General features: G+C 48.7%; 1 protein-coding gene across 9 annotated transcripts in view; it reads left to right on the top strand.

Annotated features, from left to right (window-relative positions):
- Nucleotides 1-27,833, top strand: part of SYNE2 (spectrin repeat containing nuclear envelope protein 2) — a 1,823,309-nt gene that overhangs the window by 338,858 nt on the left and 1,456,618 nt on the right. For all 9 annotated transcript variants that reach the window (XM_069207355.1, XM_069207357.1, XM_069207362.1 and 6 more), the window contains exon 32: nucleotides 2,694-2,844. In XM_069207355.1, the coding sequence (XP_069063456.1) occupies nucleotides 2,694-2,844 (151 nt within the window). The remainder of the gene's footprint in view (nucleotides 1-2,693; nucleotides 2,845-27,833) is intronic.

The following is a 27,833-nucleotide window of genomic DNA, read 5'->3' as shown; positions in this document are numbered from 1 at the left end:
AGACAGGCATGCATCCACCTCAACATCCAAGGGTAGTGCAAACAAACATAAGCACCACAAGACACTCCACCGCCTTGCACACAGACATCCAGCTGCAGACACAGCAACAGTGACCACCAGCCCTGACACCCCTACCACCCCCAGCATCACAGACACAACACCTGACACTACTGCAGACACCACACCAACATTCAGTGATCCAGCCACCACACATATCCTACCCACAGACAGCACCCCAGCAGACACTCAGACATCTACTCCAGTCACCAAGTCCGCAGACACCTCAACCACTGACTTTCCTACATGTAGCACATCTACCATACCTGCAGGCACCACCCCAACTGACAGCGCAACATCCCTCAGCACCTCCACCCCCCTCAGCCCAAGACACATAAACATCCTCACTCACCCACCCAACAGACACCCGCTACACATAATTATACCTCCCACAAACACACATCCAAGACATCCACACATAAACGTCAAATAACTACTCCCTCACCTTCCACACCCAAACCCCCTTCTGATGACCGCCCATGTCAAAACATTTTTTCCTTTTCGAGTTTGACCTTTTTCCTACGCTTCCTCTCATGACACCCCTAAGAACTGTTACCCTCCCAGGGCCATCCCTTCGACCTCCATGGCCTCTCCTGCCCCCCATGTCAGCACCCAAGCCCCTCCCCCCACCAAAAAAAGTCCAACCCTCCCATAAAGGTCAAACCCCCTCCCAAACCAAAGCCTAATGCCCTCCCTCCCAAACCCCAGCTCAACCCCTGCCCCCCCACCACTCCCCAAGAATCCCTGAGGTGCCTGCCTGCCCCCTTGATGCCCTTAACTGTGGAGGTTACATGGCAGTCAGGAGTCAAGTAGGGGCACCATTATGTGCCTCTGATGCTAATCATCTGGACTCCTACCTTGCCGCCAAGACCTGGAACACCCTCCCGACCTCCCTGCGGCAGACCCAGGACCTTCTCACTTTCAGGAGACTCCTCAAGACCTGGCTCTTTGACCAGTAGCAGCACCCCCACCCCCCAGCGCCTTGAAACCCTAACGGGTATGTAGTGCGCTCTATAAATACTATGATTGATTGATTGATTGACTATGGACTGACCTATTGCCTTGGACATTCGTATTTATTGCAAGTTTGAACACATTAAAGACAACCAGTCATTGGTAGTGTGCCTGTATTTGTGTGTGTGTGTGCTGCTTGTGGTTCATGTATTGTTAGAGCAGTATGTATGGTTGTGTGCAGTGCTTTTGTCCCCCAGGTTTAGGGTGTGTATTGTGTGACGGGCTATGTACATGTAGAAAAATGTTGTTGTCATGCTATTGTGTTGTATTTGTGTGTGGCTTTGTGTGTTTTGACTGTTTGAGTCTGTATATTGTGCATGGCATGCTGGGTCCGATGTTCTGTGTGTGTTTGTGATGTGTGTGTCAATTTACAAATGTAACAGGTGAGTGTGTAATGATGGTTGTTGTTGTCCTTGTCAGCGATGATTCCATTGTCTTTTGGCCAGCAGCAGCAGTGGGATGATGTCTAGTTGTGGTTCCATGGTGTCTCTGGACATGTATGGCTTTGTGGAGGTGAGTGTCTCCTTTTACACTGTTCGTTTCCGCCTGGTGTTCTGTGGTGGCTCCACTGCAGTGGTTATGTTGGCGGTGTGCAACCTTGTAATGAGTCCGGTGGGAACATGGTCTTCACCAGACTGTTTGTTCCTTCAATCGACTGCAGCGGTCTGTCCTAACTGGCGGTGCCGGCGATGCTTTGGCGGTCTTCTGTATGCATTGTTGCCAAAGTCATTATTTGGCGGTTTTATCAACCACGCTTTTGGTGGTCGGGCTGTGACCTCCAAAATGGCGGTCACAGGACCACCAAAGTCGTAATGAGGCCTATGCTGTCTTACATAAATATAGTGTCCTAAATATAATTTACTAAACATATTATCTCATTGGATGTAGATTTTCAATTATTAGCTCCAAACGCTAATATTATATCACTATTTAAGACAATATATATATATGTCAGATGATATCCTGACAACATTATTCCGGTACCATGCCACTGTTGCAAAGATACCATCCACCACCTGCTTTTAGCAGCATTATAAGTTCAAGTGTGTGGACCCTGCAGACTAGTAAATTTACACACCTTTAACTGCAACTATAAATATATTGGTGGTAGGGAGTGTTTGCTAGTGAACTCTGGTGGGCTTTGCCTTTGCTTTTGAGAGTAGATGGATTTAAAAAAGATCTTACTGAATCAGCAGAAAGATTTGAAATAACTGTGCACTTACAAAATAATGACAACATATTGAATATGAGTAGGACTGACCTGTTTTAAATTTTATTCAATTTGCAACACTGTGGGAGCTTGCTTTTCAGTTAGAGCCTTGGCATATATTAAATTGGTAGGTATGATGTGTATCAGATTTGCATAAAGTCTGTAAATTGCTTGAAATGACAATAATGTAAATTATTTTTTGATATTGACATTGGATTCAAAATTATAAAACTAGAAATTAAAAAATCCAACATATAAAGTTAGATGACATGCAGATGTGATACAACAAAGATGAAAGTCAAAAAATTGGTTAGAGGTGGAAAGAATTAAATAACCTAGAATTAAGTGTGATTATGAAATGGAAACAAGACATATAACAATATACAACAAATGTGTTTACTTCCTCCTTTAGTCGAGAGCAATGTGAAAATGTAATTGAATTGTTGAGACAATTCCAGAGCTGCAAGAGTACTCTGACAGCAGTTATTATAAAACAGGAGCAGAGTATCCTCCAAAGGGCTTCATACATCGGAAGAGAAAATTTACAGCGGACAGCAGTTAAGGTGAGTCAACTACAGCACTGAATCTAAATCTCTTTCTCTCTTCTTTAGAGTGCACTTTTGTAGCCTATCTTACAGCAGGTGAAGAGTGTTGAAGTTTCTCCCCTAGTAACTTTGGACAGGTGAAGTATTATGCCTATGCAAACCATCGTTAAGGAGGGGGGTTATCCTATAGGGTCTTTGGTACTATTGTACTGATACTGTTCATGAGAAGAAAGTCTTGCTTGAGAAAAATCTGTGTCACAGTAAAGATTTGCCACTTGTACTGACCAAAGCCTTCACTCATATACATGAGTTAACAGTTAAAAACCCTCTGAAAAACACAGGACATTATAGTATGGGCGATGTTCATAAATAGGAGAGGCTGAAGCAGAGGATTCTACATGTAAGTTTGTGAACAGCATTTTGTACTAAGTGATTAGTGCTACCATTGTACTACAAAATTCAGTTTGTAAATTGTGACTATTGATTAAAAGTTGGTTGTGGACTGGCACATGTAGGATAGGAGTGATTTTATTAGCTATGCATGCAGTGAGACAACATTATTCTAAGACAGCAACGGAGCGCCTGTTTCAGTCAGTCTTCATGGATAGTATTAGAGGTTACATGTAAGTAACAATTGAGCTGCTTATGAATGTTTGCCAGGTTTCGGTTCATATAATGCAAATTCTTCTGGTGTTGTGAAGAGACACAAACACCTCTTCTTATCCCAATTTAGTCCATCCATGCTGCCAAGTTGTATGCATCATTATTGTGAACTGTATTATACATGATTTGCCTGTTTTTACACTTAACAGATAAAATATGCATGAATACAAGAAAGGGGTATACAACTAAAAGGTGGCTGGGTTTATGTATGAAAGCCTAAGGCCCAGATTACAAGTTTGGTGGGCAGGAACACCTCTCCACCAAACTCCCGACAGGGTGGCCACGACCATGACATTCCCGCTGGGCTGACGGGCAGAACCAAGGCTTCCACCGGTCAGCCCAGCAGGAATGTGCTGGCAGCATTGTCGCCAGCTCGTAATCAAGCCGGTGGCAATGCTGCAGCCCAGAGGGGGCACCGGCACCCTCGTAATGCACATTGTCTGTACAGCAGACAGTGAGCATTATGAGGGTCTTAGGCAGGGGGACACCTGTGGCCCACTGCACCTGTTCTCCTCCAGCCTTTTTTTGGCCATGAAACTGCCATGAAAAGACTGGTGGAGAACCAGGTTGTAATCAGTAGGCCGGCGCTGCATGACTGCAACCTGCACCCACCGTCAGCCCGTTGGGATCACCACCAGGGCCATTATGTGTGGTTGGACCGCCAGAGCAGCAGCCGCCCAAACCGCTACCGTAAGTCTGGCAGTCTAGAGACCACCAGACTCCTAAGTAGGCCCTAAATCTAGGGCATCACAATCATGTTCACTCAGTGGTGTAAGGTGACTTGAGCACAGCACTGAATCCATTTTCTCAATACCCATTCTTTAGCTTATAGCTGTTCAGTTCCTTTTCTTTTGAGAAAGATGTTTCATCACAAACGTCCTTCACTGACTAAACATAGTCCAACACTGGTAACAATACAATTCTTCTTTTTCCTCCGGAGCACATAAGTATGTCAGTTCCTTTCAGAATGCTTATTATCTCTTTTTCAAGAGTAAACGCCCCTAAAATACTAACATTTCTGCAGAAAACGAAGGCAACACACAATCAATGTTCCATATTCCATGTAGTGAATTCCATCACTACTTCCTCTGTGACGAGATACAGAACAGTTCATCAATCTGTAAAAACATTTAATTGATCTCATATTACATCAATAAATATAATGAAGGTCACTTTTCATACACGTTCAGAACCAGTTCTTTTTAAAAACATTCCTAGGCTCCACAAACCCTAACACTGCTATTGAAACTGTATGCCGCTATGAATCTGGGGCATACTACACCAGTTCCATGTTGGAATGTAATTCAGGGTAGCTGCTTAAAGCCCTTTTTAGGTTCTCTGCACAGCCAGTCTTGCGTAATATTCTTTCTAATTATTTTTCTCTGTGTGATGTAAATGAATGTTTGTGTGCGCACTTTACTTAGTCTGAAACTGAATATTTGGTGTTACATCAAAGGTCTTTACATTAGGAATCTATACATTGCGGAAAGTACATTGAGAGTGCCCTTATAGTTGAAGAATCTTTATGTCACAGGTTCAAAAGTAAGTACGTTTTGTAATGCATATATATATATATATATATATATATATATATATATATATATATATATATATATATATATATACATATATATATATATATATGTTCGATGATGTATAGCTGCAGATACACAAGCTGTGCATATCCTGCCATCTAGTGTTGGGCTCGGAGTGTTACAAGTTGTTTTTGTTCGAAGAAGTCTTTTTTCGAGTCACAGGATCGACTGACTCCTCCTCTCGGTGATAATGTGCATGGGCATCAACTCCTTTTGTTTGATTGTTTTCTTTCCACTGTCGGGTTCAGACGTGTTCTCTCTTGCTCCAAGACTTTCAATTCGGAAACTTTATATTCACTTTCTTATACCGTCAGTATTGTTTTGAACGTGTTTACCTCTGCAATCGTTCCGATTGTTCCGTCGGGATCAAGAAAACGCCCTTTCGAGTGCTTGCGCCCTTTTTGGGGCTATTACTGCGCCATGGCCTGATGGATCGGACTCCATTCCGATTCTGACCTCGGTGCCACACTAAATTCTCTTATACCGACCAGCACTTGGCCTGTAATTTTTGCCTTTTTCATGAACATCGTGAGGAAGATTGTGAAGCTTGCCATTCGCTTCAATCGAAGAAGACACTGTGTGATCGAAGGGCATGAAGTTTTGAGATGGCATCGAAACATACAGAGTCCACCGACACCTTAGAGGAGGAGCAGGCACAAACAGCTGTTTCGATCCCAGATTCCGACTCTGAACAAGGATCAGGAGACGAAGGCCATCCAGTCACAGCGGCACAGTATATGAGTACAACTGCCCCTACACCCACTTTGAAAAAATCAAGCAAGGCCTTGGGTGCATCACTGCTGTCAAGCCATGGTTCCATAAAAAAAAAAGTAATCAGTGATCAGCCCCTGGGTTCGGTGCCGAAAAGGCTAAAACACCCCATCAAAAGGTCATGCCTGTTTCGGTTCTGGAGTCGAGCGAAAAAATAAGAAGCTCAACCTCCGAACCGAGCCGACGCCTACAACCTTCGGATCCGAAATTAATGTGTCCGGCTTCTGAGCCGAAACCTCAGCTAATGTCTTCGGGACCGAAACACCTTGGAACCGCTTTAAAGCCGAAAACATCCTTGTATACAGAAGAAACTGGACTTTCGACCCGATTGAAACATATGCCCAAAATATCCATTGAACAATCCTCTAAGGGTAAAAAAACAACTTCTGAACATCAAATAGAGGAATCTGACATTCAACCAATTTTGGAGGTTATGGACAGTAAGCAGAAAATAATACAAATCCACAAAGAGACTGGGAATATTATTACTTATCCACCTCCACAGACTAAAAGAAAGCTAGCATTCCAAGAGATCCTTGATACTGCCCAACCACCAGCAAAGATTTTCAAGCTAAAATAGAAGCCATCACCTCTTCAGCTTTCTCCACCACATTCACCGCAGCTTTCTTTGTCACCACCACCTAATACCCCACCACTACTACCGTCACCATCACACTCCCATACTTATTCACAGGGAGACACGTGGACATGTATGATTCGGATCCTATACCGTCCAATGATCCTGATCTCTACCCTACCAAACCATCACCACCAGAGGATAGTACGGTTTATGCCCAAGTTAAATCTAGTGCAGCTGCATACCATGGGGTCCAAATGCATGCAGTACCTTTGGAAGATGATTTTCTTTTTAATACACTATCCCCTACCTATAGACACTGCCAGTGCTTACCAATGCTTCCTGGTATGCTTAGGCACACAGACAACATATTTAAAGAACCAGTTAAAGCTAGGGTTCTAACTCCAAGAATTGACAAGAAATATAAGCCTGCACCAACATACCCAGTCTACATTACACATCTGCCACCAGATTCTATTGTGGTTAGTGCAGCCAGGAAATGTGCTAATAGTCAGTCTTCAGTTAATACCCCACACCCTGACAAAGAAAGTAGAAAATTCGATGCTGCAGGAAAAAGGGTGGCAACACAAGCAGCCAACCAATGGCCTATTGCCAATTCCCAGGTCCTGTTGCAAGATACGACATGGCACATTGGGATGAAGTGCAAGAATTCTTGCAATACCTACCCAAGGAACACCAAAAGAGGGCGCAGCAAATTATAGAAGAGAGACAGGCTATTACAACTAACCAGATTAGATCTGCTCTAGATGCAGCTGACACTGCAGCTAGAAGTATTAATACTAGCATTACAACAAGAAGACATGCAGGGTTAAGGTTTTAAACCTGAAATACAACAGGCAGTGCTTAATATGCCATTAGATAAACAGCATCTCTTCGGACCAGAATTAGACACTACCATTCAGAAAGAACTCTGATACTGCAAAAGCCATAGGAGCCCTTTATATCCCACCTTTTTGGGTTCCTTTCGGAAACAACAGTTTCCCATCCAAAACAAACACAGCAGTATTATTCAAGAGGGTCATTTAGAGGTTCTTACAGAGGACAGAACTTCAGAGCCAGATGAAAGTTTACAGACTCAAAGAGTGCTATCACACCCACTAAACAATGACTTCCCAAACATCCCACAATCCCATACGTCTCCTGTGGGAGGAAGACTGCAACAATTCCATTCTCACTGGCAGAACATCACCACAGATCAGTGGGTATTTTCAATTATCCGCAATAGTTATTGCCTAGAACTCATCTCTACTCCACCAAATATTCCCCCTCGTTCTCACAGACTCTCTCCAGAACATACTGTTCTACTAAAACAAGAGGTACAGTCTCTATTGCTAAAAGGGGCAATAGAAATGGTTCCCATCTCACAGCAAGGGACAGGAGTATACTCGTTATACTTTCTTATATCAAAAAAGGATGGTACTCTCAGACCCATTCTAGATCTCAGAGCTCTAAATCTATATCCTTTCAGAACATTTTCACATGGTTACTCTACAGGACGTCATTCCCCTACTACAAAAACATGATTACATGACTGCGTTAGATCTAAAGGTTGCCTACTTCCACATTCCCATATCCAGCTCACCGCAAGTACCTAAGGTTCATAATATCAGGCAACCACTACCAATTCAGAGTACTACCCTCCGGGATAACAACAGCACCAAGAGTGTTGACAAAATATCTAGCTGTAGTAGCGGCTTACCTCAGAAGACACCACATACATGTCTTCAGATACTCTACACACACTAGGGTTCACAATCAATAACCAGAAATCTCATCACGGAAACAGGCTTTTCAATACCTCATATCGCAAATCCAGGTCAATCAGACTTACACAGTACGATTTATCATGAAACTATTGGGAATGATGGCATCATGTATAGCAATAGTACCACATGCAAGCTAAACATGAGACCACTGCAACAGTGTCTCTCACAACAACGGTCTCAGGCACAGGGTCAGTTACAGAATGTAGTGTTGTTAGACCACCAAACTTACAAATCTCTGCAATGGTGGAATCACAACAACTTAACAAAAGGGCGGTCCTTTCAAGACCCAGTGCCACAGACCATAATCACATCAGATGCGTCAATAACAGGTTGGGGAGCCCATCTCAACAACCTAACCAAACAAGGGAAATGGGACTCAACACAATCAACTTACCACCTAAACCACTTCTAATTATTAGCTATATTCTTAGCCATCAAAGTATCCCAACCTCAGATCATACACAAAACAGTCTCAATAAGAACAGACAACATGACAACAATGTATTATCTGAAAAAACAAGGGGGGGACACATTCATCCCAATTGTCCCTTCTAGCTCAAACAATATGGAAATGGGCACTTCACAATCAGATTCACTTACTAGCGGAATATATCCCATGAATACACAACCAGCTAGCAGACCTTCTAAGCAGGACGCAGCAACAAATACACGAGTGGGAGATTCACCCACAGGTACTTCAATATTACTTTCAAATGTGGGAACACCAAACATAGACCTTTTCGCAACAAGAGAAAACGCAAAATGCCAAAACTTCGCATCCAAACACCCACACCCTCAGTCCAAGGGCAATGCTCTATGGATCAACTGGTCAGGGATATTTGAATGCAATTTTCCCCCTCTCCCGTTCCATTTCTGGTCAACAAAATGCGTCACACCTCTCTCATCATAATCTCATAGCTCCCACGTGGGCACGCCAACACTGGTATACAACACTCCTGGATCTGTCAGTAGTGCCCCATCACAAACTTCCAAACAGACCAGATCTGTTAACTCAGAACAAAGGTCAAATCAGGCATCCCAATCCCAGTGTAATCAACCTAGCAATTTGGGTCCTGAAGCCATAGAGTTTGGATATTTATAGCCTCCATTAGAATGTATGAATGTTCTAAAACAAGTACGTAAACCAACAACCAGACAATGCTATGCAAATAAGTGGAAACGGTTTTGTTTACTACTGCCAACCTAAAAATATAGATCCTCTTAAACCGTCAGTACAAGATATTGTGTGCTATTTGCTTTATTTACAAAAAGCAAACCTTGCTTTTTCCTCTATTAAAATTCATTTAACAGCCATATCAGCGTACCTACAAACCATACAACATACTTCCCTGTTTAGAGTTCCTGTCATAAAAGCATTTATGGAAGGACTTAAACGCAATATTCCACCCAGAACTTCACCAGTTCCTGCATGGAATCTTAATGTTGTACTCACAGGACTATTGGGCCCACCATTCAAACCCATGCACTCTTTTGCTTTTCAATTTCTCACACGGAAGGTTGCTTTCTTAGTAGCAATTACTTCATTAAGAAGAGTAAGTGAAATTCAAGCATTTACTCTAGAGGAACCGTTCTTCCAAGTACACAAACACAAAGTAGTACTTAGGACAAACCCAAAATTCTTACCTAAAGTGGTTTCACCTTTTCACAATAATCACTCAGTGGAATTGCCAGTCTTCTTTCCACAGCCAGACTCTACTGCTGAAGGAGCTCTACACACCCTTGACCTTAAAAGAGTTCTAATTTATTACGTAGACAGAACAAAAGATTTTAGGAAAACTAATCAGCTTTTTGTTGCTTTCCAACAACCTCATCAAGGTACTCCCATTTCAAAACAAGGATTAGCTTGATGGATTGTGAGATGTATTCAAACATGTTACCTTAAGGCAAAAAGGCAACTATTAATAACTCCAAAAGTACATTCCACTAGGAAAAAGGGTGCATCTATGGCATTCTTAGGAAATATACCAATGGCAGATATATGCAAAGCTGCCAAGTGGTCCACACCACATACATTCATAAAGCATTACTGTGGGGATGTTTTATCCAGACAACAAGCCAATGTTGGACAAGCAGTGCTAAAAACACTATTTCAAATCACTTCAACTCCTACAGGCTAACCACCACTTATTTGGGCGGGGACTGCTTTTTAGTCTATGCACAGCATGTGTATCTGCAGCTCCATATGCCATCGAATGGAAAATGTCACTTACCTAATGTACATCTGTAGTGCTGCAGATTCACATGCGTCCTCTCTCCTCCGCGGGAGCCTGTAGTCGTTGTAGTACTCATTTGTACATATGTGTATATATATATATATATATATATATATATTTGCATGGGCATCATAGTTACTTCTTATATATCTATAGTTGTACATACACAATCTTTCCCTCCTTACTTCACCCTTCTACGGAAAAACAATCTTACAAAGGAGTTGATGCCCATGCATGTTTTCTTTACACCATCAGGTTCCGACCTGTTTCCTCTCGCTCCGAGATTTCGATTTGGAAAACTTCGAAAACCTCTATTTTCGTCGGTATTGTATAGATCTGGTTTATATCTTCCATCGACACAGCGGTACCGTCGGAGAAAACAACTTTACTCGCCCTTCTGGGCACACACACCCAAATCAGGCCTATTTGGGCCGACCGCGTGGAAGCCTCATGGATCGGACTGCGTTCCAGTTCTGTCCTCGGTGCCACGCGAAATACCCGTATACAGACCAGCATCTGGTTTGCAATCTTTGCCTTTCCCCGGATCATCGGGAAGAGAATTGTGAGGCCTGTCGATCCTTCCAATCGAAAACGACTCTTTGAGACAGGAGGGCACGAAGACTCAAAATGACTTCGAGAAGCAGTGAACATCTTGAGGTGGAGGAGGAAGAACTAATGCAAACAGCGGTCTCTATTCGAGATTCCGAATCTGTTCAGGAAACAGAAGAAGACAGACCGGCCACAGCGGGACAACATGTGAATACGCCTGCCCCTGGACCCTCACAAAAGCAAAAACATAAGGCCTTGGGTATGCCACTGCCAGAAGGCCATGGCTCGGCCAGAAAAAAGACTACTGGTGACCAACTTACCAGTTCGGCACCGAAAAAGGCCACTCCTCCCAAAACGTCAGAGGCAACAAAGAGCTCCGTGTCTGACTCCAGCAAACATCATTTTTCGGAGTCGAAAATTAGAAAATCACTTTTGGAGCCAAAAGCATCCACAGTATCCTGCTTCGGAGCCAAAAAGGCCAGCATACACAGAGGAACATGGACTTTCAAAAAGACTTAAAGAAAGCCACAAAACCTCTGAAGAGGAGTATCAAGTCCAACCAATACTTGAAGTTATGAATGAAAGGAAGTCCAGGATCCACATCTATAAGGAAACAAGCAGAATTCAGACAGCGCCTCCTCTTAAACCAAAGAGAAAGATAGCCTTTCAGGAGGAATTGGACACTATGCAGCCTCCAGCAAAAGTGCCAAAGCAGAAGGAGAAACCACCACCTCCTCAGTCTTCTCCTTCTCCTCCTCATTCTCCTACTCACTCTCCACACCTACGTACCTCTCCTCCTACTAGTCCTACACAGTGCAGTCACCCACTCACTCTTTTGACTCACAACAGGACAATGTGAATCCATGGGACCTTTATGATCCAGATCCCATTCCTAGTAATGACCCAGATAGCTATCCCCCTAAACCTTCACCACCTGAGGATAGCACTGTCTACAATCAAGTCATAGCTAGGGCTGCAGCATGCCATGGGGTCACCATGCAAACAGAACCCCTAGAGAAGGATTTCTTGTTTAACACCCTATCCTCAACACACTCTAAATATCAATGCCTTCCCATGCTCCCAGGCATGTTAAAACACCCAGATCAGATATTTAGTGAACCTGTTAAGGCATGTATAATAACACCCAGGATTGAGAAAAAATATAAACCTCCACCCTCTGATCCTGATTACATCACCCATCAGGTACCTCCAGATTCTGTGGTCGTTAGCACTGCCAGAAAAATACCAAACAGTCAGTCACCAGGAGATGCGCCCTCACCTGATAAGGAGAGCAGGAAATTTGATGCTTCAGGGAAACGAGTTGCATCCCAGGCAGCAAATCAGTGGAGGATAGCCAACTCACAAGCACTGTTAGCTCATTATGACAGAGCCCACTGGGACGAGATGCAAGACATAATCCATCATCTCCCTGAATAACACCAAAAGAGGGCACAACAAATAGTGGAAGATGGGCAAACCATTACAAACAATCAAATTCGATCTTCCCTAGATGCAGCAGACACCACTGCTAGAAGTGTCAATACTGCAGTCACAAGTCGCAGGACTGCATGGCTCAGATCTTCTGGATTTAAACCAGAAATACAGCAGGCTGTGTTAAATATGCCATTCGATAAAAAACATCTTTTTGGGCCAGAAGTTGACACAGCCATAAAAAAATAAGAAAGGATTCAGACACAGCAAAAGCAATGGGCGCACTATACACGACACCATACAGGGCATCTTTTCGGAAACCTCAGTTTCGAGGTGGGTTCCGACCACAGACAACAGAGCATCTACATCACAGGCAAAGCCAACCTACCAATCACAATACCACCGAGGTGGTTTTAGGGGCACATATAGAGGACAGTAACTCAGAAATAGAGGGAAATTTCAGACCTGTAAGCAACCTCCACAGCACCCTCAACAGTGACTTATCTCATTCCCTTCCACTCCACACCTCTCCTGTGGGGGGAAGACTACAACAGTTCCACACAAATTGTCAAAAAATTACCACAGACAATTGGGTACTATCAATTATCCCAAATGGCTATTGCCTAGAATTGATACACACTCCTCCAAATATACCACCAAGGTCACACAAACTATCCACAGACCACATCAGTCTGTTTCAAGAAGAGGTCCAATCTCTACTACTCAAACAAGCAATAGAATAGGTACCACAATCTCAAATAGGGACAGGAGTTTACTCACTATATTTTCTAGTTCCCAAAAAAGATGGCACCCTCAGGCCAAAATTAAGTCTCAGGAACCTCAATCTTTACATCCTGTCAGAGCATTTTCACATGGTAACTCTACAGGATGTCATCCCACTACTACAAAAACACGATTTCATGACACCATTAGACCTCAAAGATGCGTATTTTCATATACCATCCATCTTGCACAGAGAAAATATCTCAGGTTTGTCATTCAAGGAAAGCACTATCAGTTCAAAGTGTTGCCCTTTGGAATAACAACAGCTCCAAGGGTATTCACAAAATGCCTAGCAGTATTCGCAGCCTACCTAAGAAGATAACATATATATGTCTTTCCATATCTAGATGATTGGCTAATAAAATCAAACAGTCATACGCAGTGCCAAAATCATGCGCATTATGTAATACAAACCTTGCACACACTAGGGTTCTCAATAAACTACCAAAAATCACATCTACAACCGGCAGAAATACAACAGTATTTGGGTGCAATACTAAATACTCAGCAAGCACTAGCATGTCCAAATACACAAAGGATACAAGCTTTCCAAAATGTAATCACACAAATACAAACAAATCAACGATACACTGTCAGATTTGTCATGAGCATTGTAGGGATGATGGCATTGTGTATTGCAATTGTTCCACACGCAAGACTAAATATGCGGCCCTTACAACAGTGCCTTGCACAACAATGGTCACAGGCACACGGTCAACTTCAAGATCTAGTGTTGATAGACCGCCAAACATGCATGTTCCTTCAGTGGTGGAATTACACAAATCTAAGCAAAGGGCGGCCGTTTCAAGACCCTTTGCCTCAGACCATAATCACAACAGATGTATCAATGATTGGTTGGGGAGCTCATCTAAAAAATCACAACATTCAAGGGTAATGGGATGCCCAACACAAACAGCTACACATAAATTACTTGGAGTTGTTAGCTGTGTTCCTAGCATTCAAAGCTTTTCAAACTCTTCTCACACAGAAGAATGTGCTTATCAAAACAGACAACATGACAACCATGTATTACCTAAACAAATAGGGAGGGACACATTCATCCCAACTCTCCCTTCTAGCCCAGAAAATTTGGAAATGGGCAATCCACAACCAAATTCACCTGTTAGCTCAATATATTCCAGGGATACACAATCAATTAGCAGATATCCTCAGCAGAAATCACAAACAAACACACGAATGGGAGAGTCATCCTCAAGTACTTCAAAAATACTTTCAACAATGGGGAACGCCAAACATAGACCTGTTTGCCACAATCGAAAACACAAAATGCCAAAACTTCGCATCCAGACACCCACATCGCCTATCCAAGGGCAATGCTCTATGGATCAATTGGTCAGGGATATTTGCTTACGCTTTTCCCCCTCTCCCACTCATTCTGTTTCTAGTCAACAAGTTACGTCAAACTTCACTGAACATGATACTCATAGCACCAACAGGGGCATGTCAACCGTGGTACACAACATTATTAGACCTGTCAGTAGTCCAAACTCTCAGACAGACTAGATCTGTTGACACAAAACAAAGGCCAAATCAGGCACCCATATCCCAAGACACTCAATCTAGCAGTTTGGCTCCTGGGGTCATAGTGTTTGGATATTTACAACTCCCATCAGAATGTATGGAAGTTATTAAACAAGCAAGAAAACCCACTACTAGACAGTGCTATGCAAACAAATGGAAAAGATTTGTATATTACTGTCAATCTAAACATATTGACCCTCTTACAGCATCAATACAAGACATCGTATGCTATTTACTTCATTTACAAAAATCTAATTTAGCATTCTCTTCCATAAAAATTCATCTTATGCAATTTCAGCATATTTACAAAATATACAGCACAGCTCCTTATTTAGAGTTCCTGTCATTAAAGCTTTCATGGAAGGTTTACAATGCATCATTCCGCCCAGGACACCTCCAGTCCCCTCTTGGAACTTAAATATAGTTCTTACATGACTTATGGGACCACCATTTGAACCCATGCACTCCTGCCAAATGCAATTCTTAACATGAAAGGTTGCCTTCCTAGTGGCAATTACTTCTTTAAGAAGAGTAAGTGAAATCCAAGCCTTTACTCTTGAAGAACCGTTCTTCCAAGTACACAAGCATAACGTTGAAATAAGAACAAACCCAAAATTTCTTCCAAAGGTCGTATCACCATTTCATATAAATCAAACAGTGGAACTGCCAGTCTTCTTCCCACAGCCAAATTCTGTGACAGAACGAGCTCTACATACATTAGACATCAAAGGAGATTTAGGTGGTCATTCTGACCTCGGCGGTAAAAGGCGCCTACCGCCGGTCAGAAATCCTCCATAATCCCGCCGCGGTCGCGGAAACCCGCCACGGTCATTCTGACCCGCAGAAGGCAAACCTCCGAAAATCCGACCGCCACAACAGCCCGCCAGACCAGCGGTCGGCGGAAAGGTGGAGGTGACAAAACCTCCACCGTCACGCCAACAGAAATACGCCCATGCCATTACGACCCACGAATCCACGCGGCGGTCATTCAAACGCGGTATTCCATTGGCGGGACACACCGCCGCGGTCAGAATACACACAAACGAACAAAACTCAGCCACATTGGACGATTTGAATCCCACACACCTGATACACATACACACACCACTCCCACACACACAATACAATATAAAACACACACCCACATCACCCACAAACCCCTATGCTAAAAAATTCGTAAAGAAGGCAAGAGCGAGACACCAGCATCCAAAAAATAAAAGCCACAGCCACTCAACACCATCACCCACACACTATCCACACACAAAACAACACACACCACCACACTCAACTCACTTAAATACACATACTCCACCCCACACATCATACACACCACCCCATGGCACCCCAAAGACAACCCCGCTTCACAGACGAAGAACTCAGGGTCATGGTGGAGGAAATCGTTCGGGTAGAGCCCCAGCTGTTCGGCACACAGATACAATACACCAGCATTGCCCGGAGGACGGAGCTATGGCAGAGGATTGTCGACAGGGTGAACGCAGTGGGACAGCACCCCAGAAATCGGGAAGACATCAGGAAGCGATGGAACGACCTACGGGGGAAAGTGCGTTCCATGGTATCCAGGCACAACATCGCCGTGCAGAAGACTGGCGGAGGACCCCCACCTCAACCCCCACAATTCACATCATGGGAGGAGGAAGTCTTGAACATCCTGCATCCTGACGGCCTCGCAGGAGTCGGCGGAGGAATGGATACTGGTAAGTTGAAGCTTCAATACTGCTTCCCCCCCACCTGCATGCCAAATCAGACCCCAACCCTCACCCCCATCCTCGAACCCCACCCTCACCCCCACCCCCATCCTCACCCCCACCCTCACCCCCACCACCATCCTCACCCCCACCACCATCCTCACCCCCACCACCATCCTCACCCCCACCCCCAGCACACCTATTCCCCGCCAATGTCTCACCATCACAACCCACACATCCCAAAACCTAGCCCTGCATGCGTCCACTAAGCATGGACACCCATCACCAAAGCATGCCCAATGCATATACACATCCCCCCCACAAGCCACCCTCACCAAAGCCCCCACACACGAATGCCAGCACTTGGGGACACGAGAACCCACAGATACACCCATATGCCACACATTGAAACTATAACCATACCTCTATACCCCTGCAGGACCCGACCGTCAACACACCGCGGCGGAGGGGCCAGAATTATCCACACCCCCCACCCAAGAGGCCGTCAGCGATGACAGCAGCTCTGTCGACCTGGACACCGATGACCAGCCCGGACCATCGGGGACCTCTGGACAGTCGGTTCCCCTCACACAGGCCCAGGCCACTACAGACCCAAACCCCTCTGGGAACACCAGCACAGCTCCCACCCAGCGGGCCCATGCCTCTGTCTCCAGGGCGCGTCAATCTGCGGTGTGTCTACCACTACAGGGCACCCAGGATAACCCACCACCCCAACAACAACAGGGACCTGGGGGCAGTGGTAGTGGGCACACCGGCCAGGGGGCAGAGGCCCAGGGAAACAGGGGAACTCGGAGGGCAGCTGTGCGACAGGGGGGGGAGGAGAGGCCCAGGGAACCCACTCTCCACGAGGTCCTCACCACCATCATGGGAGCATACAACCGCTCCCAGGAGACGATGGCGACGGTACTGGCCCGGTTCCAGGAGATCCAGGTGCTGCAGGAGGAACACTATCGGGGGTACAGGGAGGACATCAGAGCCATCAACACCACCCTGGTTACCATGGTAGGGCTGCTGCAGGAGCTCGTCAACAACAGGGCGGACACTGAACAACACCCAAGGGCCCCTGCCACTAGCCTGGACCAAGAACAGGCAACCACCTCCGCCGGCGCTAGTGGACAGGAGGCCCCCGCACAGCAGCAGCCCACCAGACCCCCACCTCCTGCAGGAGAAGAACCACCCCGCAAGAGGGCCCTGAGATCTCGCAAGAAGACAGAGTAGGATGTCAAGACCCCCGCCAGCAATGGATACAACCTGATGTCATCCCACTGTCCCACATTGTCACCCTGTCCATCCTTGAACTGCCCATGCTCCATCTCTCCACAGGCCTCTGGACAATGCACCTGTGTGACTGTTACTCTGGACTCTGCCATGGACATTCCTTCACCATAGCCCCCACCCACTTGAAACCACCCATCCCATTTTGAGCACTTAAATAAACACCTATTTTGCACCAAAAAATCTGGAGTCTGGCTGTGATTTCAATAGATTGTAATTGACATGACAGTGCAAATATGTCCTTGTACATGGTGAAGTCAACAAACAGCTGCCACAAAGCTGTAGTCCATGGGGAAACGAAGCACAGGACTCGTAGTGGGGACCCCAGACCTGAAATAGGGAGGGAAAAGCCAAAACTCAGTCATCATACACTGGGGCAAATAGACAGGCAGCAGAGATGCAGGAGAGTAGTTAACATTTACTAAATTATCTTTGAAATGTTACCTGTGTCCTATTGGAAGTACTGTGCAATGATTCTGTCCCTGTTGTCTGTTTCAGCCCCGTCGTCTTCCTCCTCGTCACTCTCCTCAGGTTCCACCGCTGCCACAACACCACCGTCTCGACCATCCTCCTGCAGGAAAGGCACCTGGCGACGCAAAGCCAGGTTGTGAAGCATGCAGCAGGCCACGATGATGTGACACACCTTCTTAGGTGAGTACATTAGGGATCCACCTGTCATATGCAGGCACCGAAACCTGGCCTTTAGGAGGCCAAAGGTGCGTTCGATCACCCTCCTAGTACGCCCATGGGCCTCATTGTACCGTTCCTCTGCCCTGGTCCGGGGATTCCTTACTGGGGTCAGTAGCCACGACAGGTTGGGGTACCCAGAGTCCCCCACTAGCCATACACGGTGTCTCTGTAGCTGTTCCATCACGTAAGGGACGCTGCTATTCCTGAGGATGTAGGCGTCATGCACTGACCCTGGGAATTTGGCATTTACATGCGAGATGTACTGGTCAGCCAAACACACCACCTGGATGTTCATTGAATGGTAATTTTTTCTGTTCCTGTACACCTGCTCCCTGTCTCTTGGGGGAACCAAAGCCACATGGGTCCCATCAATGGCACCAATTACGTTGGGAATATGTCCAAGGGCGTAGAAATCACCCTTCACTGTAGCCAATTCGCCCACCTCAGGGAAAATGATGTAGCTCCTCACGGATTTCATCAGGGCAGACAACACTCTGGATAACACCTTCGAAAACATGGGCTGAGACATCCCAGAAGCAATTCCCACGGTTGTCTGAAATGACCCACTTGCCAAGAAATGGAGTACTGACATGACCTGCACCAGAGGGGGAATCCCTGTGGGTTGGCGGATGGGGGACATCAGGTCGGGCTCCAGCTGGGCACACAGTTCATGGATAGTGGCACGGTTAAGACGGTAGGTCAGGATAATGTGGCGTTCTTCCATTGTCGACAGGTCCACCAGCGGTCGGTACACGGGAGGATTCATCCGTCTCCTCGCCCAACCCAGCGGACGGTGCCTAGGAAGGACAACATGGAGCACACAGTCAAGCAACCCACAGGTATGTACTCACAGCTAGCACAGTAAACTATTCTCTATGCAGTGAATGGCGTGTCTGAGTGGCTATGCAAGGCCTAGGCCTGTGTGACGCATTTGAAATTGAGCCATGTGGGCCCTGGAAATGGCGGCTGCCTGACCTGTGAAGTGTGACAATGGGATGTGAGGTCAATGCGCTGGCGTGGCACACCGCGGCGGGCGGCGGGCCAAGACCGCGGCGCCAAGCCGCATTGGTTAACATTGAAGCCTATGGGTTTCAGGAGCCAATGGCGAAGGGCGCCGGCGTTGGCGGGATGCACCGCCGCGGTACGCACCGCCGCGGACGTGACCGCCATTTTCTATCTACTAATCCACTTGCGACTTGAACTTTCACAGGAGAGGACCTATACTGCAAGTGTTGCTGTGACCTCCGTCTGGAAGGGACAATGGCTGCTGCACCTGGGGAAAGGGCCCCTGCCTTCACTGGAGAGGAGTTGGAGAAACTTGTGGATGGGGTCCTCCCCCAGTATGCGCTACTCTACGGTCCTCCAGACCAACAAGTGAGTTTAATTCTATCTGGATTTGGGGCCGCTGGCTTGGGGGCCTGGCGGGGATGGGGGGCATGTTGGGCCTGGCGGGGGGCATGGCGGGGGCCTGGCGGGGATGGGGGGCATGTTGGGCCTGGCGGGGGGCCTGGCGGGGGGCCTGGCGGGGATGGGGGGCATGTTGGGCCTGGCGGGGATGGGGGGCATGTTGGGCCTGGCGGGGGGCATGGCGGGGGGCCTGGCGGGGATGGGGGGCATGTTGGGCCTGGCGGGGGGCCTGGCGGGGATGGGGGGCATGTTGGGCCTGGCGGGGATGGGGGGCATGTTGGGCCTGGCGGGGGGCATGGCGGGGGGCCTGGCGGGGATGGGGGGGCATGTTGGGCCTGGCAGGGGGCATGGCGGGGGGCCTGGCGGGGATGGGGGGCATGTTGGGCCTGGCGGGGGGCCTGGCGGGGATGGGGGGCATGTTGGGCCACTGGCAAGGAAAATGCTGACAAACTTGAATGTGGTATTTCTCCCTCCCTGTACGTGTCACATAGGTCCGCGCCCATGAGAAGATCGGGATTTGGCGTGCCATCGCCAAGGAAGTCCGGACCCTGGGGGTCCACCATCGACGGGGCACCCACTGCCGCAAGAGGTGGGAGGACATCCGCCGCGGGACCAAGAAGACCGCCGAGTCTCTGCTGGGGATGGCCTCCCAACGTAGGCGGGGTGCCTGCCGTCAACTGAGCCCCCTGATGTTCCGGATCCTGGCGGTGGCCTACCCTGATTTGGATGGGCGCGTGAGGGCAACACAGCAGACACAAGGGGGTGAGTACAAGCATTATCTACTCTGTTGTCGCGCAGTGGAGGTGTCTGGTTGGGGGAGGAGGGCTGGGGGTCCCCCTAGGCCAGGGCGATATCTGTAGGCTGGGCACCCCCGTAAGCCCCTGTGTCCCCAGCCACCACCCTCAGTAGTTTGTCAGTACAGCCATCCCTGGGCCGTGTCATCCATGGGTGCAGTTGTCAACTCTAGGCGTGTAGGGCATGTTCCACGGAATGCGTAGCGGACCCCAAGTGCGCAACTTAGTGCAGGGGGCATCTGTGTCTGTCATGTCCGCTAACTGTACCGGAGATCCATGTAATCAATATCCCTTTATTTCTCTCTCCCCCCCCCTTTTTGTTTGTCTTTCTGTGCTTGTGTGCATCAGCATCATCAGGCGGAGGAGAAGTGGCATCGGGGCAGGAGGGAGCTGCATCTCACATGGCCCAGGAGGGCCATGCCACAGAGTCAGACTGGACCAGTGAGACGGAGGGCGAGGGGAGCTCCACGACGGGGACGACTGGACCCTGCAGCGACACGGACACGTCCTCGGAAGGGGGCTCCCTTGCGGGGGTGGCACCATCCGTGCCCCCCGCCATTACAGGTACAGCCGCCACCCAGCGCACCATCACCGCCCTCCCAGCAGCCCCTCAGCGTTCGCCCCGTGCCCGCTCTGCCAGGAAGCCGAGCATCTCCTTCGCCCCAGGCACCTCAGGCCCTGCCCCTGTTACCCCCGCTGCCCTCAGTGAGGAGGTCATTGACCTCCTCCGAACGCTCATTGTTGGGCAGACTACCCTTTTGAATGCCATCCAGGGGGTGGAGAGGGAGGTTCATCGCAGGAATGCGTACCTGGAGGGCATTCATTCGGGTCAGGCTGCCCATCAGCGATCGTTCCAGGCTCTGGCCTCAGCACTGACGGCAGCCATTGTCCCTGTCTCCTGCCTGCCTCTACTAACTCCCTCCTCCCAGTCTCCTGTTCCTCTGCCTGTCCCACCCACACCATCAGACCAGCCTGCACACACCTCAACACCCAAGAGAAGCTCATCCAAACATAACCACCACAGATCACGCAGACATTCACACACGCAACATTCCGATGCAGACATGCCAACAGTCACTACCACCTCTGTGACCCCCACCTCCTCGTCTCCCTCCTCCCTCCCTGTGACGTCTACACTCACACCTCCATTCACCTCACCATCAGCCAGTGTTTCCATCACCAGCACACCCTCCACTCCAGTCCGCACACGTGCAGTCACCACCCCCACTGCCATTTACACGTCCCCTGTGTCCTCTCCCACTGTGTCTGTCACCCCCTCTTCCACACCACACAAACGCAGCCACCCACCCACCCAACAGCCATCCACCTCACGACAGCCTATCCCTCCTGCACCTGCACCCAAAGACAGCAAACGTGACTCACCTACAACCACATCCTCTCCCTCCACTCCCATTCCCACTGTACCTCCCACTCTCCATTGTCCCAAGAAGCTCTTCCTCGCCACTACTAACTTCTTTCCTGACCCTGAGCCCCCCCCTCCTTCTCGTCGGGGTAAGAAGAGCACCTCAGCCACCACCAGCCCTGCAGCCCCCTTGACAAGGGTGCAGGGGTATTGGAGCCCGCCAGCCCGCATGTCTGGATCTTCGCCCAGCAGCAAGGGGACAGCCAGCCCACCCCCTGGGAAGAGGAGCAGAAGGCGGAAGGGGCGCCGCAGGAGCCCGCCTTCTACATCCCCCCCGGACACCACCCAGAGACAGTCACCAGCCACAGCTCCAAAGGGAGGCAAGGGCCACAGGCCCACGACTAAGGAGGGCAAGGGCAGCAAGTCGGAGAGGTCAGGCAGCAGGCCTGCTGCCCAGGAGGAGCCCACAACCCCCATAGCCGCTGCCCCGGGAGGAACCGGCACAGCTGCCCCGGGAGAGCCCACCACCCCCATAGCCGCTGCCCAGGGAGGACCCAGCCCAGCTGGCCAGGAGGGCCCCACCACCCACAGCCCAGGTGGGCAGTGAAGGAGCACCATCCCCGCTGCCCAGGAGGGCACCACCAGGCAATTAGCAGTTGGCCATAGACCGTCCGCCGTCTCAAGAACCGCTGAACTGGGCCCCGCTGTCTCAAGAACCGCTGAACTGGGCCCCGCTGTCTCAAGAACCGCTGAACTGGGCCCCGCCGTCTCAAGAACCGCTGAACTGGGCCCCGCTGTCTCAAGAACCGCTGAACTGGGCCCTTCAGGGCAAGGACCGCTGAACTGGGCCCCGCCGTCTCAAGAACCGCTGAACTGGGCCCCGCCGTCTCAAGAACCGCTGAACTGGGCCCGCTGTCTCAAGAACCGCTGAACTGGGCCCTTCAAGGCAAGGAGCGCTGAACTGGGCCCCGCCGTCTCAAGAACCGCTGAACTGGGCCCCGCTGTCTCAAGCACCGCTCCGCTGGGCCCCGCCGTCTCAAGAACCGCTGAACTGGGCCCTTCAGGGCAAGGACCGCTGAACTGGGCCCCGCTGTCTCAAGAACCGCTGAACTGGGCCCTTCAGGGCAAGGACCGCTGAACTGGGCCCCGCTGTCTCAAGAACCGCTGAACTGGGCCCTTCAGGGCAAGGACCGCTGAACTGGGCCCCGCTGTCTCAAGAACCGCTGAACTGGGCACCGCTGTCTCAAGAACCGCTGAACTGGGCCCCGCCGTCTCAAGAACCGCTGAACTGGGCCCCGCTGTCTCAAGAACCGCTGAACTGGGCCCCGCCGTCTCAAGAACCGCTGAACTGGGCCCCGCTGTCTCAAGAACCGCTGAACTGGGCCCCGCCGTCTCAAGAACCGCTGAACTGGGCCCCGCTGTCTCAAGAACCGCTGAACTGGGCCCTTCAGGGCAAGGACCGCTGAACTGGGCCCCGCCGTCTCAAGAACCGCTGAACTGGGCCCCGCTGTCTCAAGAACCGCTGAACTGGGCCCCGCTGTCTCAAGAACCGCTGAACTGGGCCCCGCCGTCTCAAGCACCGCTGAACTGGGCCCTTCAAGGCAAGGAGCGCTGGCCCTTTGGCAGACGTGGCAGGGCAGGATCTATCTCGGGCAGGGCTGCAGGATGTCCTCTGGCCAACTTGCCTCCTCCAGTGGCAGTGGGGTCTGTTATGGACTGTATGGACTGTGGCTTTGCTCTCCCCAGGATGGGCCAGTGGGCAGGCCACCCACTGTATGGACTGTTTGGACTGTGGCTTTGCTCTCCCCAGGATGGGCCAGTGGGCAGCCCACCCACTGTATGGACTGTTTGGACTGTGGCTTTGCTCTCCCCAGGATGGGCCAGTGGGCAGGCCACCCACTGTATGGACTGTTTGGACTGTGGCTTTGCTCTCCCCAGGATGGGCCAGTGGGCAGGCCACCCACTGTATGGACTGTTTGGACTGTGGCTTTGCTCTCCCCAGGATGGCCCAGTGGGCAGGCCACCCACTGTATGGACTGTTTGGACTGTGGCTTTGCTCTCCCCAGGATGGGCCAGTGGGCAGGCCACCCACTGTATGGACTGTTTGGACTGTGGCTTTGCTCTCCCCAGGATGGGCCAGTGGTCATGGAGTCCCCTCGTGGATCTGGCGTCGTGTACTCAAGTGGCTGAGGTGCCCCCCCTTCCCTTCCCCCTGAGGTGCCTGTCCTATTTTCTTTCTGATGCCCCTGCAGTGTTCTCTCCGTGGAGTTCTTGTCGTGGGACTGGGCCTTGCCCCTTTGCACAGGACCCCTGTGATCCACGGACAGTGGTTGGACTACATTTAGTAGCTGTATATATTTTGTACATAGTTTATTTATTTATTGGGATTACTGGTGTACATATTTCAATATATCTGGCCGTTTATGATCTCTTCTTTTGGTCTTTGCATTATTTCGGAGGGGGGTGGTTTGTGGGTTGTGACAGTGATCTGTGGGAATGTATTGATGTGTGTGTTGTAGTGGGTGTGGGTGGGTGGGTGTGTGCCGGTAATCTTTTCCCTCCCCTGTGTCGTAGGTGCAGTACTCACCGATGTCTTCCGCGCCGCCGGGCGTGCTCCTGGTATATGAGCAGGAATAGGAGTGCGGGGATGACCTGCAACTCTGGCTCCATACTGCCGGAATCTCGCGTGGAGTGCGTAGAGGTGAGCGTTTTCCCGTTCGTAGTCTGTTTCCGCCGTGTTCTTATCGGCGGTGCTCCCGCCCCGGAAAAGGTGGCAGATTGGTGGGTCGTAATAGGGTGGGCGGTACATTGTCTGCCGCCTGGCTGTTGGCGGGAACCGCCGCGCTGTTTGTTTGTACCGCTGTGGCGGTCGGAGTGTTAAGTTGGCGGGCTGTGTTGGCGGTTCCCGCCAGGGTCAGAATTGCATATTTTAGACCGCCGGCCTGTTGGCGGCTTGGCCGCCGCTTTATCACCGACCGCCAGGGCCTTAATGTACTATATAGACAGAACCAAACCATTCAGAAAGACTAAACAACTATTTGTAGCCTTCCAAAAACCTCATACAAGCAATCCCATATCAAAACAAGGTTTATCAAGATGGATTGTAAGATGCATCCAAACATGCTACATTAAAGCCAAAAGACAACTCTTTGTTACTCCTAAAGCACATTCTACAAGGAAAAAAGGTGCAACAATGGCTTTTTTAGGGAACATACCAATCGCTGAAATATGTAAAGCAGCCACTTGGTCAACACCACATACATTCACTAAACACTACTGAGTAGACGTTTTATCATGACAACAAGCCACAGTGGGCCAAGCGGTACTAAGAACATTATTTCAAACAACTTCAACTCCTACAGGCTGACCACCGCTCATTTATGGGAGGACAAACTGTTTTGTAGTCAATGCACAGCATGTGTATCTTCAGCTACACATGCCATCAAACGAAAGATGTCACTTACCCAGTGTACATCTGTTCGTGGCATGTTCCGCTGCAGATTCACATGCACCTTCCCACCTCCCCGGGAGCCTGTAGTTGTTTAAGTTACAAATATTTGTACATATGTAAATAAATTATTAGCATGGACATCTTTTACTTTGTACCTATATACTCTATCACTCCTTCCTTTACCCTCTGCGGGAAAACAATCTAACAATGGAGTCGATGCCCATGTGCAATGGAACCGAAGAGGAGGAGTCACTCGATCCCGATCCTCCTTCGAAGAAAAACAACTTGTAACACTCCAAGCCCAACACTAGATGGCAGAATAATGCACAGCATGTGAATCTGCAGCGGAGCATGCCACGAACAGATGTACACTGGGTAAGTGACATTTTCCATATATTTATATCTATCTATATATATATGTATATATATATATATATATATGTATTATTAGGTAGATATAGTTAGGACCATGTTTCCATTGAAAAGGCACTTATTGGCTTGCCTATATCTTTGGCACCATTTGACAAATCTTCACAACATTTCCCAAAAAAAAGTGTTCCCGAGCATCTTGTTGTACATGGGAAGTTTCAGAGTGATCCGTCAAGCTGTGGCGAGAAAGGGGAGGGGTCAAAAAAAGTGCTTTTCCCATTATAATTACCTAGGGATTTTGAACATGACTACAGTCTGAACTGCTGGATGTAGTTACAACAAATTTGTCAGAAAGGTAGCTTTTGGTCCAGAAAGAAGACTTTCTATTGTCTGGTGTAAATCCGTTCAGTAGTTTTGAGATATTAAAGAAAAATAAATATGAATATCTAGAGGTGTGAAAGCTTTTTGACTACTTCCAATCTTGTGCTGAGATCTGATTGGCTGCAAACAGTTCAACCTGGAAGTGTTGGAAGTCATCTTGGGACTCAGCTTCAGCTGAGTCCCAGAAAAGAGGTAAAAACAAAAGAAAAGGGGAAAGGGTAGGAACACACTGAACACTTAGCTCTGGGGCAGCCACCCCCTAGTGGCTGAATTGAAACAATGAAAGGGGTCCATCGGGGACCACCACCTCCCTGGGGCTGTTTAAAAGTAGGAAAGGGCTGTGCGGCATGTTCAGCAGCTCCCTGTGTGCAAAACTAATGCTGGTTCCCACCGGAGGCGGGGAGCCGGCTGGAACCGTAAGGGCCTTGAGGCTCCACACGTGGTCCCATTGCACATTGGTTGGCCTGAGGGGCACCCTTGACAAATTGCCGGGCCCTGGGAGGTGGGGTCCCAGGGGCTGAAACCTGCCCGAAGAGGGGGTGCATTGCCCACCCCCTCCGTTTAATGAAGGCCAGGCCCCGGGTGATGGGTCCGTAGGGCCGAGATCGGTCTGGGAAGGGGGGCCCCACCGCCCCCTCCATCATAAAATTTTAGTGGGCCCCAAGTGATGGGGTCCCTAGGGCCAAAATAGTTCCGGGGAGGGGACATCACAACCCCCACTCCCATTTATTAGTGCTAGGCCCTGGGGGGTGGGGTCCCTGGGTCTGAAATCAGCCACAGAGAGGGACCACAAGGACCCCCTCATGGACACTGGCCATTTAGCCAATGAGGTAGCACTTAGGGCCATATGTATGAACACATTTTCCCATAGACACAGAATGGGCAAAACTGCTTGCTACATCTGGCCCTTAGTAACTAACTAGTAGAAAGTACTCCACTTATATAGACATTTTGTGGAAAACTGTGGACTCTTGTTGGATAAATGAGCAGGTGAGCTTCTGTTCTGGCCATGATGCTCATTTCACAGAAATTAAACCTCAACAGTAACCACTTACAATTATAAACATAGAAGGTGCCACAGTTGATGCTCTACTTCTAGAAAGGACAAATTATCCTAACTCCTGGGCTTGGCAAAGGTAAAGCAAGTCTGTTTACTGCCTGATTCCATATTGAAAAATTATCTGAAATCCTTCATGGAGGTGAATGCATCTTACATCTGTTGGAGCTCAATCTGTAAGTGACTGTGACGAGTGAGTTCTTTCTTGTCCTCTTCCGGCGAGAGCAGAGTCCATGGTTCTCCCTTCAAGTTGCTATGATTATGCAACTGTGCAAATCACCTCAAAGCTTCACCCGCTTGGCCCCACCCCGTCCACCTTAGTAGTACGCCAAGGTCTTCCCGCCTTGTGCAAGGATGATTGACAGCTTGCCAAAGGGCCCCCAGTGCCTTTCCCACTGATTTTGTGGTGTGTTTGTAATGCCAAGGAATATGAGGATATACCCACCAAAGAAAGAAGCACTTATGTCATATAGGAAGAGGAAGGGCCCTGGCTTGGTAGAGATTTACGTCTTTGTATAGTCTTGTTGGCCTCTCTATAGGAGGATTCATGTTATCACAGAA

Source organism: Pleurodeles waltl, chromosome 9 (genome assembly GCF_031143425.1).
Source record: "Pleurodeles waltl isolate 20211129_DDA chromosome 9, aPleWal1.hap1.20221129, whole genome shotgun sequence".
Lineage (NCBI taxonomy): Eukaryota > Metazoa > Chordata > Amphibia > Caudata > Salamandridae > Pleurodeles > Pleurodeles waltl.
The sequence above is the reverse complement of the archived record's forward strand: the minus strand, read 5'-3'. Positions and strand labels throughout refer to the sequence as shown.